Raw genomic sequence first — 21,960 nt, forward strand, 5'->3', positions numbered from 1 at the left:
GGTGGGTATCATCTGCCCCAGGCTCAGAGCCACGGAGGGACAACTACACCACTCTCGTTTTGCCAATTCTAAGGGCTCTGCAGCAATGTATCAAACGCTGGAAGGTAACCAGTCTCCCGTGCTGCCAGCCCTTACCCAGCCATGCAACTAACCAACTACCCAGCCAGCCCCTACCCAGCCATCCAACTAACCAGCCAGCTGTCCAGCCATCCCCTAACCAGCCATCCAACCAACCAATCACCTGTTCTGCCAGCTCCTACTCAGCCATCCAACTAACCAATCACCCGAGCTGCCACCCACTACCCAGCCATTCAACTAACCAATCACCCATCCTGCCAGCCCCTACCCAGCCATCCAACTAGCCAACTTTTCATCTTGCCAATCCCCATTGTGACGGATCCCTGGGGTGCAACCTGAACTGTGGGACTGCTGAGCCCTCTGTCCCACCAACCTGGGCTGGCCCTCACACTGTGTGATGCTAACTTGGCAAGTTGCAAACCTCTGACGGGCACTGCACCTACACAGCCATCCACACCCCGCTGAGTTACAGCCGCACATGAACCATCGACAGGGAGGCTCCAGCCAGTCCCCCCGCTCCACAGCCTTGCACCTCAGAACGGTACCGACTTGCACTGTGCAGAAGTCTGGCCAGTGTAAGTCCATTTGCTAGTTCGCCACACCGACAAAAGGGTACTGGACGTGCAATCGCCCTTGTAACCTGAGCTGAGATTCCCCAAGCGCTTCCACCGAAACACACGGCTTTAGGTCAAATGTCAAACAGGGTTATTAACTCCAGACGGAGAGACTGCACGGCATTCTAAGTCAGAGATCGTTACCTCAGAAATAAAAATAGAAACGCGCATTCTAAATCCCAAACTTTTAGTCTAACAAAGAGTTGAATCCTACAGCTTTTCTCATCCTGACAGATGGCACAAGCAGGTCACAGTTCCTCAATACACGGGCTGGGACTCCCTTCCAGCCTGGGGACAAACTTCCCCAGTTCAAAATCTTTGTCCTCCAGATGTTCTTCCAGGTGTTGTGCTGAGGTTGGGCTGGGGTGGGGGTGGGGGGGAGATGCCAAGTGATGATGTCACTTCCCCTCTTTTATACTTTCTTCGAGCTTGCTGGAACATCTTTGCTGTGATGTGGGGGTCAGGCAGTCCCTATTGGTCAAGCAGTCTCCATTGCATCTGGAGCATGACACTGAAAATCAGCCTGCCCCACACCATGTGCAGCAGAGGCTGCTGGACCCCTGACGGGGTTCAGCACCTCCCCACCGCCCCTCGCACACCCTTTCTGGTTGTAAATCATCCACTAGCCAAACCGAAGCAAAGCCCCACCGTGGGACAACCCCAGGGAGCCCGTCCTAGCCAGCCCTGGGGAGCCCCACACGCTCGGAGAGCTCAGCCCCAGGGCACGGGCTGCGGAGAGGACCCCCGCACACTCCCTGGAGCTCTGTGTGTGAGTCTCGAGCTCGGCATGCAGAGTGAGGAATCACTTTTGAAGTGCTGGTCTGCCCGCCCGTCCCTCCCAGCCCCCCGGAGGCAGGCGAGTCAGTCGCTCCCCCATCAGACAGGTGCAGCAGGGGGCAGTGGCTTGCCCCAGCTGTGAGTGGCCGCACTGGTACCCCTGACTGTCCTCCCTGGGAGAGGCGATTTCTCCCCTCCCCCCTTCCAGACCCATGCCCAGGAGGGCCCAGCCAGCCTCCCCGCAGAGCAGCGCCGAGCAGCCCCTGGCCAGGCTGCCAGTGACTGCGGCTCTAATGCAGACAGCCTCATGTGCCAGGCCCCTTCTCCCCGACTCGGAGCCCCAGAGAGGGATCCAGGCGCCCTGCAGCAGCCCACGCTCCTTGTTGCAGCCCCAGAGAGCGGTGGCTGCTGGGGGCTGGGGGCTGCGTGGGGCAGGCGTGGGGAGAGAGGCTGAGTGTGGAGGTAGAATGTGAATGCGTGAGTTCACGGGGAAGGGGAGAACGGATGGGAGGGAGAGGAGCTGAGGTGGAAGGAAGGAAAAGAAGGAAGAGGAACGCAAGGAGCGCTGGAAAGGACAGAGGCAGGAGATGTGGGAGGCAGGCCGGGCTCTGTAGGTCATGGGGTCAAGGCACAATGTGGGAGCCGGCTGCATGCGGGTCCTGCTTATACATCTTGTCCCAGCTCCATCTCTCCTGCCTCTCTCTCTTTCTACCCATCAGTCCTGCGGCTGGCAGATCCACCTTCCAGCCCAGGCTCCGGGCTGAGAGCGTCCTCTCGCTGCCCTGACACGTCCCCCGCGGGTGCTGCAGCCTCCAGCTGTCTCGCTTGCACCTGGTACCCTGCAGGAGGCTCAAAGACTGGCAAAGGTTTGCACTGAGACCCCTGGGTGCCCAAGCACCAGGCTCTGCTGGAGGCTTATCCCAGCGATGGGAAAGCGGGACAGGGGCACGGGGGCGCTGGAGCAGGGAGTGCTTGGTGGAGCAGCGCATCCACACAGAGCCGAGATGAGGTTTGAACGAGCCTCATCCTGATCCTTGTGACCTCCAGGTCCAAGTGCAAACCCCAGCCTGTCCCAGTAACAGCAGCAAAGGGGAACCCAAGGGGGACAGTGGAGGACATTGAAAAATCAGTCTAATCCTTGCAATGTTTGTCAGGCCCGCTTGCCCCGGGGAGCCCCTTCTGGCGGCAGGCCAGGACCAGATCACTGGTTTCTCCATTCTCACCAGGGCAAAGGGCAGCCAGGAGAGTTTTGCACCTGGGCTGGTGCATTTGCACAGTACTTTTTCAAGGCTGGTTCAACCCAGGGAGTTGAGGGCAAGAGCCAGCAGCGAGCTGTCCATAGCCCAGTGCCTGCCTTTCGGTAGGAAGGACTAGCTAGCCAGCTGTCTGCGTGGGGCAAGCGTGACACACGCTGGCTGCCTGGAAGTACTGCAAATCTGCGTGCCCCATTTGTAGCCTGCCTAAGCCCCTTGGGTTATTAGTGGGCCTGGTCCTCCTGGCCCGGGGGCACCTGGGATGCTGCACAGCTGGAAAGAGCTGACAAGATAAAGCAAAACCAAGGCCCTTGGTGTTCCCAGCAGCAGCAGGGGTCTGAGGGAGCAGGGTTCCATGGGGGGCTGCTGCTCTGGTACCCCACCGACAGGAAGGTGGAGCTCACACGTCACCAGAGAGCCTGGCAGGGCAGGTGTTTGCTGTAGGGCCCTTTGGGGGGTGCCCCTAATAACAGACACCTCAGTGACAAGGGCTCTGTGAAGGCCTGACTAGAACTGAGGAGCCATGGGGAAGTGGGCAGCCTTGCCCTACACCCAGCATGGGGCAGTGTCCATCTCAAATACCATAAGCCCTGCCAGGGCTGCAGGATAATGTGAAGCACTCCCACAGCACAGGCTTGAGCAGGAGACCAAGGTGGGGGCACCACAGTAAGGAGCGATGCAGACATATTGGTCAGCTCTCAGCCTAGAACCCAGGACCTTCTGCTCCAGGAACCTAGGCCCCAGAGTTGCCGGGAAAACACCCCAGCAGCAGCTTTAGTCAGCCACAAGGTGACACGATCCCATGGCGTGCAGCAAGGTTAACGTTCGCTCCAGGAGAGGGGACACAGCCCAGCCCGTACACGGCCTGGGGCAAAGAATGAGGGGCCTGGACCCCATCATGATGGGCTCTCCGGAGGGATGGCAAGAGATGAATGGAGTGAGAGAGGGACGGGGGAGGGACAGAGGATTGTAATGAGGTGCAGGGTGCGAGGGAAGGAGAGAACGAACAAGGGAAATACAGGAGGATTAACGATCACAGGGTGAGGGAAGAGTGGGCTAGAAGATGAATGCTGGCAGGATAGCCAGGAAAGGAGCAGGCCCTGGGTGTCTGAGCAGCACTGTCACACGTGCTGCGCTGGGGGCGCCCTGATCCCCTCTGCGCGGAGCATCGGGCACAGGCAGCATGGAGCCTGGGGACAGCAGAGGGTGTGGCGGGCGGGGGGGGGGGGTCTGCCCGTGAGTTCTTGTGGGCATTTTGCCTCCCATAATAAGGCCGTAAGAGGTGGATGCCTTCCCCTTGGGCTGTCCCTCCTCACAGACCCCAATTCATCTCCATCCCTCCCGCAGCACCTGTAAACCCCTGGAGCTGCAGCCTTACAGGAGCTCCCGGTGACTTGGGGGAGTTCAGGGTCCCCTGAAGAGAGAGACGCAGGCCCTGCCTCCGGAACACTGAGCCTGGGCGAGATGCATCACACCATTCCCAGCCCTGCCAGCCCGGCGCTGTGGCCTGGGGTTTGGGTAGGTCTGTGGCCTTATACGCATCCCTCCTGACGAAAGACACAACCTCCTGTAACTCCAAACCAGCACTGTGCCTTGGCACAGCGGGCACCATGGTCTAGGGCTGAATGAGGCCAAGCGAGAAGGGGAGAGAGCAGGATATGGGGCTGGTTGGCCGGCCAGGAGAGCAAGGACGTGGGAACGAGCCGGAGAAGAAAGAGGGAGCACGCTCCAGGATGAGATGGGAGGCGGGGAGGCACGTAGGGATGTCACAGGTTTAAAATGTTCACCTTGATGGGCCGTGACAGGTTTAATTTCCAAAGTACAACCATTAAAGTGATGAATGGGAGGCGTTAATCTTGCGCCGAGTGTGTTTGGGGCCTTTGCTGCTGTGAAAAGGGTTTATTTTGCTGCTGTTATTTATGAGGCTGTTTCTGCAGGATCCGGGCACACATCCAGTTCTGGGGGGATGAGGGGAGGGGACGCTCTCGATGTCTTGGGGGAGATGGGGGCTGATTTACAGCCACTTATCCGCATGACTCATGATGTAAACATAGACAAATGCCATTAAAGACACATTTCTTCCCTGCCGACCCCCTCTGCCCACATTGCCATGCAGGTCTCCAACCCGAGCGACTCTCTGCCAGGCCAAGGGCACCCTGGCCAGGCAGTACCGACTCAAAGACCTCTGCTAACCCCACCAGGGACAGGAGATCCACCCAGCACTACCACTGCACTGGGCCTCCACTTTAGAAAGCGTCTCGGATTGGGCCAGGAGATGTTCTGTGACGCGTTAAAGGCCAGTTACCTGAGCTTGCAGGACATGGTATTGGCCTGTGAAAAGCAGGATGGGTGGGGGAGGGAATCCCCATTGCCCATCTGCAATGGGGTGCAATACGTGTGGCCCCTTCCCTGGGAACTCTGTCCTGTCATGTTCAGTCTGCCTTTGGGGAGCCACTTTCAACCCCTGCCCCCAAAGAGCTCAGAACCTCACTATCAGCTAAGGGACAACAGGGGAGAGGCAGACAGACCGCGGTTTTCAAGGAACCAATGAGCCAGTATGGGTCAGCATGATTGGCAGCGGTATGAGTGCACCAGCAACCTCACCTCTGTTAATTATTGATACCATTGGTCCTACGGAGCCAGGAAACAAGGCTGGATGGACCATTAGTCTGATCTGGTTCGGCAGGAGACAGGGCTGCTGCTCCAGATAGACCAACGAATTTGAACCAACCAGGAGAGACAGGAGTCAGGGTCAACCACCTAGATGGAGCATTAGTCTCATCTGATATGGGCACCGACTTCAAGGGGCCGTTGGGCTGCTCTAGTCCATGCAGGAGACAGCGGATGGGACCAGAGGCTCTGTTGGCTTCTTAATGATGAGAGGGTCAGAAGGGGAATGTGGCCGGCTGGCAGCCCCACTGCTGTGGAAATCCCTCCATTCTCCCAGGGCCCATCCCAGGCCAGAGGCTCCCGGCATCACTGGGCCCAATTCCCACACCACACGGCCCGCCTGGACTCCCCAGAGCCAGCTTAATAGCCAGCCCCACACAGGGCCATGGGGCTGGAGGCCCCACCTGGGTAACCCAGTGCTCTCATGCCTGGAACCAGCTACCCCGCAGTTCCTAACTCCCTCTGCCCCTCCCCCACTACTTCATCCCCCCACAGCCCCTCCAACCCCCTCTCCCTCAACCCCTAACATCCCTTCCCCATGCCCTCCGCCAGCCCCCCAGCTCCTTCACCCCTGCCCCGAACTCCCCCAGCCCCTCCCCAGCTCCCCTCACTGCTTTACCCCCCCAAGTCTAACACCCCTCCCCCCACAGCCCCCAGCTCCCCCAGCCCCTCCCCAGCTCCCCCCCACTGCTTCACCCCCCCCACATCTAACACCCCTCCCCCCACAACCCCCAGCTCCCCCAGCCCCTCCCCAGCTCCCCCCACTGCTTCACCCCCCCAACATCTAACACCTCTCCCCCCACAGCCCCCAGCTCCCCCCACTGCTTCACCCCTCCAACATCTAACACCCCTCCCCCCACAGCCCCCAGCTCCCCCAGCCCCTCCCCAGCTCCCCTCACTGCTTTACCCCCCCAAGTCTAACACCCCTCCCCCCACAGCCCCTAGCTCCCCCCACTGCTTCACCCCCCCCAACATCTAACACCGCTCCCCCCACAGCCCCCAGCTCCCCCCACTACTTCACCCCCCCACAGCCCCTCCAACCCCCTCTCCCTCAACCCCTAACATCCCTTCCCCATGCCCTCCGCCAGCCCCCCAGCTCCTTCACCCCTGCCCCGAACTCCCCCAGCCCCTCCCCAGCTCCCCTCACTGCTTTACCCCCCCAAGTCTAACACCCCTCCCCCCACGGCCCCCAGCTCCCCCCACTGCTTCACCCCCCCCACATCTAACACCCCTCCCCCCACAACCCCCAGCTCCCCCAGCCCCTCCCCAGCTCCCCTCACTGCTTCACCCCCCCAACATCTAACACCCCTCCCCCCACAGCCCCCAGCTCCCCCCACTGCTTCACCCCCCCAACATCTAACACCCCTCCCCCCACGGCCCCCAGCTCCCCCCGCAGCGCTCCGCGGCCCGGGGTGACCAGCCCCCAGGGGCGCTGCGGCCGGGGGGGGGGAGTCTCTGCGCTGCCCCCTGGCGGCTGCTCCTGCCGCGGCGCGATTCGCCTCCTGCTCGCCGGGCCCCTCCCGGCCGCCGTCGTTGCTCAGGGCGACGCCGCCGCCGCGTCCAGTTTCCATAGAGACGGCAAGATGGCGGCGAGCGGGGCCCCGCGGCGCTGAACCCCCGCCCCTCCCCCCTCCTGAGGTACCCCCGCCCCTCCTGGGAGCCCCAGGTACCCCTCCCCCCTCCTGAGGTGCCCCGCCCCTCCCCCCTTCTCAGCTACCCCCACCCCCACTCCAGGACCCCGCTGAACCCCCGCCCCCCGGGGAGCCCCAGGTACCCCTCCCCCCTCCTGAGGTGCCCCGCCCCTCCCCCCTCCTCAGCTACCCCCACCCCTCCCCCTCCTCAGGTAACCCCACCCCCACTCCAGGACCCCGCTGAACCCCCGCCCCCCGGGGAGCCCCAGGTACCCCTCCCCCCTCCTGAGGTGCCACGCCCCTCCCCCCTCCTCAGCTACCCCCACCCCTCCCCCTCCTCAGGTAACCCCACCCCCACTCCAGGACCCCGCTGAACCCCCGCCCCCCAGGGAGCCCCAGGTACCCTTCACCACCTGGACAGGGACCCCCCACCCTGGGAGCTCACTGTTTTGGTAGCACCTGCCCAAAGCCCAGAGCACTGTGCTCCCTGCAGGCTGCCTGGGCCTGACCAGGACCCACGAGGGGAGCCCTGCTCCCGCGCCCAGCTTGCCGGGTGTCGAGGGTGGGAGCCTGGCCGGACTGGAGCGAGCATGGGGGAACAGCCTGGCCCCGGGCAGTGGCTCAAATGGGGCTTGTCGGTTGGAGCTGGACAGCCCCGTTCAGCCCATTTCCCGGGCCTGGCTGTTCCCTGCGGGACGTTCCCTCAGGACGCAGAAACAACCTGCCCCCATTTGTTCCAGGTGCCTGATGCTCGCTCAGATGCCCAGGGGGCTGCCAAGCTCCGACTCCGGCCAGAGACTTGGGTGCAGCAGCATCAGGCAGGTGAGTGGCTAAAGCCAGGGGCCTTCAGGGACATTCTCTTTGCTACTTGCCTGTTTCATGGAGCCCTATAACTTCTGTGGGTTTTCTGGGGAGGCCACTGCGTTGTCGTGAAACCGGGTGATGAAAGCCATCCAGCGACCCTCGGGGCTGCGCTGTAGGATGGATGGACCCTCGCCCCCCTTGTGGCAGTTGGAGATCCCAGCACAAGCAAGTGACCAGTATGAGTGACTTCTCCCTCATCCTTCAGGAAGAGCCAATGTCCCCACTGAGGCCTCCCGAACGCTCTGCGAGGAAGGCCAAGGAGAAGAAAGGCACTTTCTGGGGCATTGAAGTGGCAGAGGCTCTCCACTGGCATGGCTGGGAGCTGGGAAAGGAGTTTACCAAACATTTATCCTTGAAAAACGTTCACGTGAAAACCCAGAAGCTGAGTTACAGGTAGGTGGGGGGAGGAGAGATCCCCCTCACTAGTGGGAACAATCCATCCCCATCCCTCCTACCATGCTGATACCCTCATGGACTCTTCCATGGGTCCCTTCTGCCCCTTCTCCCTTCTCCCATTTGCTGTGGGATGGAGAATGGGCATTCCGAATCGCAGGGCAGGGCTGTGCTCTTTGCTTCAGGGCATGCCCCATCTGAAACGTGCCAACGTGGATACAGAAAGCTTTGTTCCTGGCAATAGGTGTTCAAGTGAAATGGCTTTTTTCTTTAAAATAATACTTCTGCCCTTGAGCTGTTTCTAACCCAAAGGAGAATCAGCTTCCAGTGGGGATAGAAACTCAGGCAGGATGTGTATTAGGTTCTCGCTGGTGTGGCCTGGAACCAGTGCATCTGGTAAGCCCACCACTCCCGGATGCCTTGAGACCATCTCAGCTCTGACTGTCATGCTTCTGCCCTTTGCAGCTTTATAAGTCATGCTGGGTTGCCTGGGTGGAGGGGCAGTGCAAAAATATTATTCAGGGAAGGAAAGGGGTCTAGTGCTTAGAGATGGGAATTGTCAGGACACCAGGGGTTTGTTTCTGCTTCTGCTGCTGATTTGCTGAGTGACCTTGGACTCAAGTTTTGAAAGTGGCCTTTAATTTTGGGCTCCTTAAGTATTTGGATGCTCCTATTCAGACACCCGGGGCCTGATTTTTTTTCAGGGGTGCTGAGCAACTGCAGCTCCTGCTGCCTTTGGTTGGAGTTTGGGTGCCCAGGATTCCTGAGGATGAGATCTAAGGGTTTTCAATCTGGACACCTGAAATTAGAGGCTGGTTTTGGAGACACTGTCCTTAGCATCTCCGTGCCCTGTTGAATGGGGTAATGCTGCTTCCCTGCCTGCCGGGGGGAGATGAGAGTGAGGAAAGTGATACGGAAGGGTAAAAGTTATCATGGTTGGGGTAATTGACCCAGGTGCTGACATCATCTCCTCTGATGGCTCTCTTGTTTTGATTTGATTTTCTAGACCTCCTGCCACAAGATTTTTCATCACTGTTTTCCCACAACCGATTGTCCTGAGCCCTGGGATGTCCTTAACTCTTCCCATCATTTTCCGCCCCTTGGAAAAGGTAAAACAGTACCTCCCACAGCCCTTTCTGCTGCTTATATCACATCTGCGTCCAGGCGAGACTCTGGGAAGGGAGAGAATGGGCCGTGGGGGTCAGCAGATCCCTTTCTCAGATGTCCTTTGGGGTTTTTTAGGGTTTTTTTTAAATTTCTTGAGCAAATATATCACTGGGGGAAGATGCTGAAATGGCAGCCCTGGAGACCAACAGCTTCTGTCCATCCTCAGAATGGGTACAGCTTGGGCAGCAGCAGGGTAACTTTACACCCCATGCTAGTATGCCTCAGGCCTGCCCTGAAGGGACCTCCTATGGAGGGAGCATGGCTTCTCTGCAGAGTTTGCCAACACGTGGTTTCCACAGGGTACAGTCTCTGTATCTTACACATTGCCTCTCCCTTCTCAACTCAGTGATGCTTGAGTTGACAGTCCCTTGTTGTCCATATGGGGCCTGGAACTGGGGGGGTTTAGTGAAGAACCCTTGATTCTGGAACTCACTTTCCCCCTTGGCCCGACAAAGCCTGAGTCCACTGACCTTCTGGGTACAGTGCGTGGGCTGTCGATTGGCTGCAGGACAGGTTGAGTGGCAAGAACCTCCCCCCCACTGTTTTTTCCAGTCGACTGGGGAATTCATTTAGTCTCATTTTGGTCGTGTGTTAATCTTGATTATTATTGTGTGCTTTTATGTGTATTGTCCTTGTGCTGGGACTAGAGAGATGGTGATGGGGCGGTGTGTGTGTGGAATGAATGTTAAATAAAAAAGATATGTGAGTAAACAAAAGTCAGGGATTCAAAGTGCTGGTTCCCACAGCATCTATAACTTGGCCAAGGTGCACAGCTACTTTATATAACTCTATGTACTATGAACTTGTATGCTGTGGGGGCTCAGATATACGGTAGGAAGCCTTTCACCTGAGGGCATTGGTTCCACTCCGGCCTGAGTTTGGTGGACTGGCTGGCTTAGGCATTTGGGCAGGGGATATGGAACATTTCGCCTAGAGGTCTATGTCAGTGGTGACATGAAAGGTGTTACCTTCCGCTTCTGATTTGGTGGCCTGTGTGAAATGAGTGGATGGTCTCGTTCCATTTTCAGGCAGGCACATCACACCGTGCCACCTGTGCAATTGTCCGCCTGCTGGCAGAGACACCAAGGATTGACTGGGCCACAGAGAGTGGGGTGCCATCTCACCTACACAAGGATTAGTTCCAAGGCATGAGTGTGGCCCGCTGGGGTTGTGGTGTGTGGAGGATGTGTGCCTTGCAGTTCCCTGTGCTGTGACTCTTCACTGGATAAACAGAGGCCATCAGTCTGCAACACTCAATCTGGCACCTTCCACCCACATAAATTGTAGCTAGGCCCCAGGCCAGCAAAGCACTTAGTCACATGCATAACTGCTTGTGCTAGAGGAGCCCCACTGAAGGCAAGGGGAGGTCTTGCAGGCTGAAATTAAGTACATGCAAAAGTGTTTTGCTGGATCAGGGTCTTAAAGAGGTTGAAAAAAGAAAACTGCCGGGAAGCAAACAAAGGTTAAATGAATGTATCTGGTAATTCAAACGCTGTGCTCTCTGGGGCTGCATGATTCACTTCCATGAGACAGTGATTGCCAGTCCCTAGCACCTCTCACGTCCTACCCTCCATCGTGCATACTCCATCACCAACACTCTTCCTAAGGTGCTGGAATGACAGAATCCCCTGTGCCCAGAGGAGGGTGAGTGGCCAGGGAAAGAGCCCCAGCTGGTGAGGTGGGAGCTGGGTCCTGTCTAACTGCCCAGCTCTCTCTCTCCTTATTTTTTGTGCAGAAGGAGTATGAAGACAGCATCTGCTTTGAAAAGCCTGAGGGTGAATTCTCTGTTGCCCTGCGGGCTACGCTTCCACGCCACAAGCTGCTCTTCCCAGACACCATCCAGCTGCCTCTCTGTGCCGTCCACGATTTTACAGAAGCCTCGTTTCCCCTGTGCAATGTTGGGTGAGTGAGTCTGCAAGGCTGCCGCAGGTTGAGCAGAACCAAGTTCCAGACCTGCCGGGGCTGAGCCATCCTCTTTGTGCCCTCGGGCCAATTTGGCTTCTTTGGCTCATTGTTTAGATCTTGCCACGATTCCCATTGTAGGCTGACATCATTCCTCTGGAAAGCCACCTCTGCAGTGCAAGACTTTCCAGGGTTAGGTTCTAAAGGGGAGGGCTCAGGGGTTGGGACTGGGATATGAGGCACCAGTTCGTTGCTGTGCACCAGTTCCACCTGATCAAGAGGACTGGCTGGCTCCAGAGGACGGAAGTGGGAAACAGCCTTTCAGATCTAGGTCACTATTTTGTTAGGGCTTGTCTACACTTGAAATGCTACAGCAGGACAGCTGCAGCGCTTCAGTGTGGACACTACTGACACCGATGGGAGGGGTTCTCCTGTCGGTGTAGGTAATCCACCTCCTGAGAGGCGGTAGCTCGGTCAACGGACGGTTTCTGCTGTCGACCTAGCACTGTTTACGCAGGGACTTAGGTCAGCTTAACTATGTCTCTCAGGGGTGTGGATTTTTCACACCCTTGACTGACATAACTAAGCTGACCGAATTTTCTAGTGTAGCCCAGGCCTTTGTTGATTGAAAGTAAAGTCTTATCTCTGTAGCCTGTTACCTGGCCTGGGGAATGCATTGGGAGGCTCTCCTACATTTTAAGGCCAGAAGGGACTGTTCTATCCAGTCTGACTTGCATAACAGGCCATGGGGGAGGATGCACTAGGTGAGCTCTCGAGGCCCCTGCCAGCCCCTATATTTCTGTGATTCCTCACAGGGCAGGTGTCTACATCACCCACCACCAGAGCACCTGGCACCCTGCTGGGAGTCTTGGCTAATGAAGCCCTGGAGACTGAACTCTCCTTTCACTTCTAGAAGTGGACTCTCCAGGGCAGGGCTGGGGCACGCTGGCAGGGCAGAGTGTGTGGGAAGCTTGCTGAACTGAGCCTGCTCTGTGAGTGAACAGATGCCTTCAGTCTCTAGGGCTGACAATCCAGCCTTAATTTCATCTAGCAAAAGAAGAGTGAACGCCGGCTGGCCCTACTGCTGGCGGTTAGTGTCTCCTGTGCGGGCTGGCGTTCTGATGCTGGGAATGGTGGCAGGGAGATGCCCAGTTATCCAAGGGATCCAAACCTCCAGGGCACTCTAGTGTCTGTTCCTCAACACAGCTTTTCAACCGGGCCCAGTGGTCCGTAGTTCTGTCTTTCAATGTATCTGATTTGAAAAAGCGAATCCCGCTCCGGGGTCGAAGTGCTTTCTCTGTGAATCGCACACAATAACTGTCTGTCCAAACAACCACATTTCCTTCCCTCTCTGAACATTCCTCCCCTCCGATATCTGGCTAACAACTGCTTCTCTTTGTAATGCACAGGTGTGCCCGGGGAGGGGAGTGTTGGAGATCGCTGTACAATACATTTCACTGAGGCGTGAGGTTCCCCTCTGTTTGTGTGAGCAGGTCTCTGATTTCACTGTTCAGCCCCCGGGGTTCAGTTGCCTCCAGCCTCCATGTGTGCACCCTGATTTCCCCGTGCACAAAGAGTCGGGATCCTGAACAATGCCCAAGCCCACAGAAAAGGGTGGAGATATTTGTTAGGAAATTCCCACCCCTTCCTAGGGAACAGGCAGATGGGCTGGTGGCTGAGCTTGTTCATTCAGCCCTTCTCTGAGTTTGCCTCTCATCCCCTGGCAAATGAGCAGCACAGAAATGACAGCAAGGCTTTCAGGACCGAGGCCGTTCTCTAGTGCATCACTTCCACGCTGAGGCAGACAGCATAGAAACTGCTTATTCTCAAAGAGGCTGAAGAGAGGTGGCTGAGAGAAAGGAAGGCAGAGAGAGCGAAGAGGAAAGCGTAGCAAGCATCAAGTACTGGTTGTGTGTTGGTATCCTCTGGCCCGGCGCCTTACGTCTCTGTTCTCCATGCCAAGGACTGTCACTCGAGAATTGGACGGGTTAGCTCCTCGCCATGCTGCAGCGGCACACACAGTAACTGAATTGCTTTGTGCTTACGTCATCTTTTCTTGAACTGGATGGGTGCCCCAGGGATGCTGTAAAGTGGGCTGACGGTTTCTCAGTACAAACCGGTTACTCTGGTGAGGGACTCAGCCACCTGAGGATGTCATCTAAGATAAGGAAACTAGGAGTCGTCATGGGTTTGATTATTTTTGAATGAAAGGGCAGTAGGCTCAGGGGGTGTCATACCAGAGAAGATCACCAAAGCAGTGGGAACAGCAGTGACAGGACATTCAGGGCAGGTGTGGAAAGAGGGCTATGGTGGGAAAGCAGGTAGGTGGGCTTCAGGCCAGCTGGAACGAGCCCGGCTTCCCCTGGAGTGAAATGGCCTTTCTTGTTTGGAAACTGTCACGTGTTCTAACATGTTCTAAACCTGGGATGGTGAGTGTGTGGGGCCGTTGGCAGTAAATTGTGGCTAGATGGCACAAAGGGAGCCAGGTGCAGATGGATCTGCCACAAACCATTTTGAGTGTCCAAGTGCACTGTGGAGGGCTCTTGCCTTCTGCTGAAACCACAGGGGTTGGCTGCTGCAGGAGGCGGGGCACTGGCCCCAAAGGGCCAACTGGGAAGGCACAGCCTTGGCGTGAATATTCTGGGAGAGAAGCACCAAGAGATGGGTTGGGGCTTTGATGTCTGCTTACCACACATCTCCATTTCCCTAGCGATCTAATTACCTTATTTAACTGGGAGACGGCAAGCCCTTTTCACCTGACTCCTGTCAGTGGCATGCTGGAGCCAGGCTCTGAGTGCGTGGTGAAGGTGACCTTCCAGCCCCAGATGGCACTGGTGTATGATGCGATAGCAGTGTGTTGGTTTGGAGACAATGAGGAATGGAAGAGGACCATCAAGCTAAGAGCCATCGGTGAGGCTTTCTAGAGTGTAAAGGCAAAACAAGCCAGCACAGTCCATAAGCGCAGGAGTCTGTGGGATCATATTCAAGACAAATGCATCAAGAGGCCATGACTAATGGCCTTCTGTTGTCCCATGCGAACCAGGGGTGGCCAGAGTGAAGCCCGCAGGTTGAAATTGGCCCATGAAATTCTGTAATATGACTTGCGGTCATCCTCATCTATAATACAGAGAGAGTTTGGAGACTACAGGTCCCAGCATGCAATGCTGCAGCTTGGTCCAAACTGGCAATTCTCTTGCTCTTCAGTAACTTGATGAGGGTAGACAAGATGATTTAATTTTCACAGTAGTAAAAACACTAGACATGGCAGGAGCCTTGCCTGTACTAGGGCTCTCATGAGTGCTGCCAATGGGAGTTTTTTTCTAAGGCCAAAGTGTGGCTCTGTGTGGGCGATTATCTTGAATAACCACAATTACTAAGATATAGAACTGCTCTTTGCCAAGGGCCCTGCTGACGTAAAGAGAACAGCTGGGGGCCTGACGTGCGTTATCAGTGGAGTGACAAACAAAAGGACTTGCCTCTTGATTGTGTGTTCTAATTTTTAATAGCCAAATATCCTCATCTTCTGGTGAGTGTGCTTGGGGACCTGTGTGAAGATGTCGAGCCTGGGGACTTCCGGGATGTGCTGTGTTTTGGTTCTGTGGCCGTCGGTGCCACCGTGGAGAGACACGTGGAGATCTGCAACCCATCCATGGTGAGTTGGCAAGGTGGGTGTAAGTCTGTGTTCCTCCCAGACCTCAGCAGCTAGCGTGCTTTATTCTCCCTACCAAAGCTGTACAAATAACATGAGTGTGTGCAGGGGAGAGCGAGGTGGGGGATCTGTGTCAGGAAGCTGGGAGCGTGGGCACGGAATAAGGCTGATGAATTCGAGAGAGACCAATCGATTGATAACCAGTGAAGAAAAGCCATGCATTTCTCTCTTGTTTCATTGGGCATCAGCCACTTCTCAGAGCAAAACTGGACTTTGCAAATGAATAATACGCTTGAGGAAAGCGTGGGGGGGTGCGGTTAGCAGTGAGCTCGAGCCAGGCATAGTGCAGACAGGCACTGCGCAGGCTTCCCGCACCCCTGCAGTTCTGCCAGGGCACCTCACTCCTGACCCTTAGCCCCCTGTGTGACGAAGTAGGACTATTCTTAATATTTCCTCTGAATAGTGTGGGTGTGCCTCAGTTTCCCCTATGCAGTTCTTAAGTATCTAGGTGGTGGGGTAAGGGTGTATGATCATTGCAGAGCCCTAGAGGGCAGGTGTGTGCAGGGGTCTGGACACAGAGAATGGCCAACACCCTGTTTCCTGACAACTGGTGGCAGTGGTGGGATGTACTGCACCCCGTGGATGGCACTTCGTGCAGTAAGTGACTGGGGAGCAGTAAAACGAAGGGGGATTGACGAGGACCAGGCGTGCTTAAGGCTCAGAGAGGAGCGGTTTCGGGGGGCGGTTAACCCCTGGGAGTGTGTGACCAGCGAGAAGGACTGTGCAGTAATGGGGTCCCCCTGGGGACTGCGGGGAACAGTCTCAGGGGCGGAGGAGCCTGCGGCTTGGCCCTGGGAGAGAGAAGGACTTTTGCAGTAACAGGGTTCCCCGGGGGATTGCAGTGAGCGGTCCCGGGACGGAGGAGTCTTCAGCTCGACCCTGGCAAAGAGGTGGTGACCTCGAGAAGGGCTGGCACACTAGGTGTTCTCCCTGGAAACTGTGGGGAGCTGAGAGCACACTGGCCTGTGAGTTCACAACAACTTGGGAACAGCGGAGTGATGGCCTGTCACCGTCTCCTCAAGAAGGACATTGTAACCCGGTGCAGAAAGAGAGGGTTGAGCATTGGAAAGTTCACCAAAGCACAGTTAATCGTGCAGCTGGAGGAGGATGACTGCTCTAAGGAACAGATTCCTGACCCCAAATGGGGCTATAGCAGGATCTGGGAGCAGCTGGAGTGGGAGCCAGGCATCGCCAAGACTCCTGTCCCCGACCAGACGAGGGTCTTCACGATCGGGTTCCCCATCGGGAACGGGAGACGGACGGGATTGGAGCTGAGTCTGAGAGAGCAAGAGGACTGTGAGAGACAGCGAGAGCCCAAGAAAGAGCTGCAGAAGCAGCAGCAGCATGAACTGGCGGTGGTGGAGCGGAGAGGCCTAGGGGACCTCCCAGGGGTGAGTGGGGACAGACCCCGGGGTGCCAGTTCCGCAGGGAACCTCGAGACTAAATTGCTGCCCCTGGTTAAGGAGGGGGGGGATGTGGATGCCCAACTCACTGCCTTTGAGCAGGCTGGTGATTTGAACCAGGGGGACCCTGCGGAAAAGCCCTGGTGTCTAGCTCCCTTGCTGGGTCGCAAGGCCATAGACTCCGTCAGCCAGATGGGTGGGGAGGTGGACAGGCTCCCACTCCTGACCCCAACCTATATGTCTGTGTGGAGTTTCCTGGGGCCAGGCCCCTCGGACCTCCAGTGGGAGGAGAAGGTGATGGTCAATGGGGAGACATTCCTGGGGTGGTGAGATCCTGGGACAGAGAGAACTGTTGTCAGGCCCTGGGTGGTGCAGCTTCAGATGCTGAGGGGCTGTGTGAGTTGGCTGAGAGTCCCAGGGATGAAGCCCCTCGCCCTGCCCATGACCCAGATCCCTGTGCAGACCCAGGAGGGGTGGGGCTGGCTGGCTGTTGGGGTGCTCCAGGACACCAGCTGCGAGACCCTGTTGTGGGGTGACTGTGTCTCTTTGGGACAGGATCCAGGCCCTGCTCCGGTAACTGCCAAGGGTTTGAATTTGAATCCAGGGAACCAATTGGTGGAGAGGGAAATGGTCAGTGAAAATGCAGATGACCTGGCTGGCAGCAGGGAGGAGCTGCTGGGCTCAGGCTACCTGCCTGCCTGTAACCAGACCCCTGGGGCTCCCTGTCCCCCTTTCACACCGGAGAGGGGGCTCACGCTGGCTCTGATGCAGTGAGGAAAGCAGCGAGCTTGCTGCCTACCCCCACTGGGACAGCAAGGGCAGTGCTGAGCACAGTGGGAGCTGAGATCCCAGCTGAACGCGAGGAGACACAGGCAGGGCAGGGTATCTGTTGGGAGTGGCAAGGTGCTTGGTAAGGAAAGTTTGGATGAGCCTATGCAGCCTTGTGAGCTGATGGCTGTGTCTAGTCAGCAGCGTGGGAAGGCGAGGAGAGTGGAAGATGAGTGTCCCTGGACCTTACCTATTACCTGGGTGGAGAATTGTGACAGTGAAGGAAATGTGCCTGTGTCTGTCAGGGGTATTGACTTGCCTCTGGAGGGAGCTACCCTGGTCTCCAGGCAGTTGTCTGTGACCAGCCTTGTGTGCTGGGACCAGGGGAAAGAGATCCCAAGCTGTGTGTCTGGGAAAGGAGAAAGTGTGTCCGGCTCTTCTTTGTCTGTGGAGCAGACAGAAGGGGCCTTTCAGCCTGTGACGGTTGAGGGTAGTGCAGTTATCTCAGAGCTGGTTCTGGATTCAGCTAAAGCCCAGGAAGGGAAGGGTCCTAAGTTTGTGTCTGCTCGGGAGAATGGCCCTGTAACTAGGTCGCATCCAGTTAGTGTCTATGTAAAATCCCAGAGCCCAGACAATTCTGGTGCTTGTATTTTGCCTGTTGCTAGTGTGTTGTTGGGAAAGGGTGTAGCAACTCTGTCTAATCAAGGTGAGATCCTAGCCAGGGCACAAGGAGAGCATGAAGGTGATGTGATTGTGTTACCTACTGAGGGTGTGGAAACCTGAAGCAAGAAGGAAAAGATTCCTGAACTTGTGTGTGGCAAAGGGAAGGAGAATGCTTCTGACCTTTTATCTAGGAAGTCTGTAAGTTTGCCTGAAAGGGGATAGTGTAGGAATCCGCTGGATGGGCCAGAGGTAATTCTGGATGTAAGGGAGACCCAGAAAGAGTCTGTTGTTGCTCAGGAAAGCGTTCCTCTAGAGGAAGCCCTAGGTGAAGAGGGTAAGAGCAGAATTTCTGTGAGGGGTGAATTGTTGCATAGAAAAGCCCGAGGGAAAGGAATCCTCATGGAGTCTTTGCAAGCAGTTTACTGCAACTGAAGGGTGTGAAAGTGATTTAATTAAGACAGTTTCAGTTCCTAACAGCCAGAAATTTTCTGTTGTGAATGGATCCACTGACTTTCCTGTTGAAAGATCCAGTGTGGATAGCTTTGAGAAGATCTCAGATGGAGTGAAAGTTGTTAAGAAAGTTAAACAGTCCAATAACCAAGTGGCTATGTTTGGCCAGCTTGTTGGGGAGAAGACCCAATCCCAGTTTGACCCCCTGGGGTTTTGGGTTGGCCAAAGGGCACGGGCCGGATAAACCTTCCCACATGCGGCCTGCGAGTGCTATCGATCACCCCCGCCCTAAGGGAGGGCATGAAACTGGAAGGGCCTGGTGTAACTCCTACCAAGGAATGGGAGAGATGCTGGGGCATCCATGGGAACGCTGGTGGCTTCTAACTTCCCCAGGTCACTGGCTAAAGTGACCCCGCTGAGTTCAATCTCGAAGGGGGGAGAAATGTGATGAAGTGGGACTGTTCTTAATGTTTCCTCTGAATAGTGTGGGGGTGCCTCAGTTTCCCCTATGAAGTTCTTAAATATCTAGGTGGTGACGTAAGGGTGTATGATCATTGCAGAGCCCTAGAGGGCAGGTGTGTGCAGGGGTCTGGACACAGGGAATGGCCAACACCCTGTTTCCTGACACCCTGCTATTCTGGTCCTGGCCACCCTGCACCCTGATCTGCCAATGCTGATCAGTCAAATGTTAGAGGTGGCAACACACGACATAAATAATACCACAATAATACCATGGTGTCCTAACTCGCCAAGCAAACTGCCTTTCAATGCTCTTTAGTGATGGGGCTAAAATCTGCTCTGATACGCCCAGGAGCCCTGCTGACTTCGATGGGGTTGCATAGTTCTAGCTGAGAGGAAAAACCAGCCTGCCCTGGGTTTCAGAGTGATCCCTGTCTGTCCTGATGCCAGAGAGGTGTCATTCTTGGGTTGGTGGTTTTTCATTCCCAAGTGCCTCTCCTGCAGCTCGTTTGATGTGCCCTCGGGGCTTGGCTGAGCCTTGCTGGCGAGGAGGACATGCTCTATCTTGGGGCTCAAGAACCTTGGTTGTTTTCCATCAAAACAAACCGCCTGTTTCACACTGTTAGGCCAGCCGGTTCTCACCCACTTTACGGGTTGGATGTGGAAGGGGATCATCGATTTAGAAGATAAGAGCACAGAGGAGGGGAGAATCAACCACAGGTTGTAAAGCCTGAGAAACAGACTAAGGAAGCCTTCTCCTTTATTCTTGTTTCTGTTGTGAAAGCACCCAGAAACCCCAAGCAGGGACCAGGGCCCTGTTAGTCAGTCAGTCCCTGCCCTTGTCTAAGATTCTTACAGGGTAAAACAGGTGGCTGAACAGCCAGACGGGGGTAGGGGACAGGAAGCAGTAGAGATGGGTATCAGTCTGAGTGGGAATAACAGTAGTTAGCCGGACCCTTCTGCAGCTTTACATTCCATTGGCTGATGCTTTCTGGGACACAAATGACAACCATCCCTAAAGAAGCAGAGCTCTGTGTAAGCCCGAAAGCTGGTCTCTCACCACCAGAAGTTGGTCCAATAAAAGATATGACCTCGCTGACCTTGTCTCTCTACCGTCCCTAACAGCAGCCCAGCAGATGGCAGCATTTCCTGGGAAATCAGGAAAGGCACCTTCTTTACACTGTGTAGCCAGCTGACCCCAAAGGAGGGTGAGCTCCCTTCTCCGGATGGGCATTTTGCTGTCAGGCGTCATTGGCTGCTTAGTGTTTTGGCTGAGTTGGCTGCTGAACAGACTGAGGGGCAGATAGTCAGTGACCATGCAGGTGGGTGCTGTGCTGGCTTCCTCAGACAGCTCTGCAATGCACCTCAGTTCTGAGCTGCTATTCCAGTGCTGGACCTCACCCAGCAGGGCTGATGCACCACAGTTCTGACCTGCCGCACCCTGTGGCAAACCCGGTCTTGGTGTCTCCTGAACAGAAGCAGCTAACCTTGCTGCTTTGGGAACGTAGGCAGATGCCCACTAGAAACCAGGGGGAGGTTCTCTCCAACTCACGTCACTTGTGACTCGCTGTAAATAAGACCCAGCTCTCCAAGGGGGAAGACAAGTACATTTGCCTACGCAGGGCTCAGCTGACATGAGAACACAGATCTTAAACTGATAGTCTTCAAAATGCAGAGCAGCCTAGTCTGGACCAGAACTGTATGAACTTGCTCATCTTCCCCTCACAGGTCAGCGTCCCGTTTAGGATTGAGAGAGCAAAGGAACCCCTGCTCTGGGATTATGTCTTCTCTTGTGATGTCACACAGGCCATTGTTCCAGCCAATGGGAAGCTGCTTATCTCTGTGCGCTTTAGCCCCCACACAGTAGGGGTGCAGAGTGTGGACTATTTCACCATCAAGCCGGTAGGGAACCTCACCCAAACGGTCCTGAAGGTGATTGGATCATGCAAAGGTATCAAAGGACAGTCCCCCATGTCTTCAGGCCTCCTTCTCATTGTGGGGTAGGGGAGTGGCTGACGGAGTGCCCCAGTACATGGGCTGGGACTGGCCTTCTGCAGGGTTCCATGTTCTTCTTGGCCGTAGTGGGGTGTAAATTCTACCACTCGCTTGTGCTTGGGCATGAGGCTATTGGAAGAGCATGTCCAGCTGTTTGCTGAGGCAGATTGATTTGGGGAACCTGTCAGATGATTCGTTTCTGACTTGGGATGATCCACTTTGGCTGGAATAGAGTGTGCTGCAGGGACAGAAATTGGTATGAAAGACCCAGGCATTGGTTGTTGTTCCAGGTCCTTTAGTGTTCCTGCAACAGTCCTTCGTGAACTTTGGCTGGCTCAACCTTGGAGAGTGTTTGACACAGCCTTTGGAAATCAGCAACATTTCGGATGTCCCTGCCTATTACCAGTTTGACATTGATGGCAGAGAGAGCGTCTTCTCCTTTGATTGCCCATGTGGAGTTCTGAGCGGGATGGCCACTCTCATCCTGAGGGTGACCTTTCGGCCTGCTCACCCTATCATCTGTTACCGCAGAGTGGTTTGCCTCGTCCATCACCAGGTAGGAGGGGCAACAGGTGACGCTGTTACTGAGATGTCCAAGAATGAAGGAAACCTTTTCTGTTTGGGAACTTGCATCAGAGAGGGGATGGGTAACATGCTGTTGCAGAGCCCTGCTCATCTCATGGTTATGTGTCTCCAGAGAAGGAAGGGATCTGTAAGTGGCAGGAGAGTGCTGCCCGTCATTCTGCTGAGGAGATGTGTATAGGGTCAAGGGCTAGTGTCATCTATTCGGTCTGGCCGTGTTAGGCACCAGGCAACTGCGCTCATTTCAGAGCAAGACGTCTGTCTCCAACACCAGGTTAAAAAATGAAACACAAATTGCCTCCCCGTCCTTGTTTGTTGATGAATGTAGGGCTATGAACACAGACTGTGCTATACGAGCTTCCCCCACATGGCTCTGCCAGCGCACCTCAATCCTGACCTGCAGTACCCTCCTGTTCCAGGGTGGGGCTCTCTTTCACAGCCTGGCCTACAGGGCCCCCCACCTCAACCCTGACCTGTCTGCAATGCTTCCTTCTCTTCTAGTCCTGGGCTCCCCTATGTAGCCCTGTAAATCCATCACTGCGTCTCCTGCTAATCCAGCCTGGGCCTTTTCTGAGCAGACTC

General features: G+C 55.9%; 1 protein-coding gene across 4 annotated transcripts in view; it reads left to right on the forward strand.

Moving 5' to 3' along the window:
• The first annotated feature begins 6,974 nt into the window (after positions 1-6,974).
• Positions 6,975-21,960, forward strand: part of CFAP65 (cilia and flagella associated protein 65) — a 51,481-nt gene continuing 36,495 nt past the window's right edge. The window contains exons 1-9 of one of the 4 annotated variants that reach the window (XM_037913094.2): positions 6,975-7,030; positions 7,764-7,845; positions 8,093-8,280; positions 9,287-9,389; positions 11,183-11,349; positions 14,060-14,259; positions 14,856-15,001; positions 20,530-20,752; positions 21,087-21,352. In XM_037913094.2, the coding sequence (XP_037769022.1) occupies positions 7,771-7,845; positions 8,093-8,280; positions 9,287-9,389; positions 11,183-11,349; positions 14,060-14,259; positions 14,856-15,001; positions 20,530-20,752; positions 21,087-21,352 (1,368 nt within the window). In that variant the 5' untranslated portion in view covers positions 6,975-7,030; positions 7,764-7,770. Of the gene's footprint in view, positions 7,031-7,376; positions 7,423-7,763; positions 7,846-7,883; positions 8,281-9,286; positions 9,390-11,182; positions 11,350-14,059; positions 14,260-14,855; positions 15,002-20,529; positions 20,753-21,086; positions 21,353-21,960 lie in introns of those variants that run through there. The other 3 variants (XM_043525588.1, XM_043525587.1, XM_043525589.1) reach the window with 3 other exon arrangements.

Source organism: Chelonia mydas, chromosome 11, assembly GCF_015237465.2.
Source record: "Chelonia mydas isolate rCheMyd1 chromosome 11, rCheMyd1.pri.v2, whole genome shotgun sequence".
Taxonomy (NCBI): Eukaryota; Metazoa; Chordata; order Testudines; family Cheloniidae; genus Chelonia; species Chelonia mydas.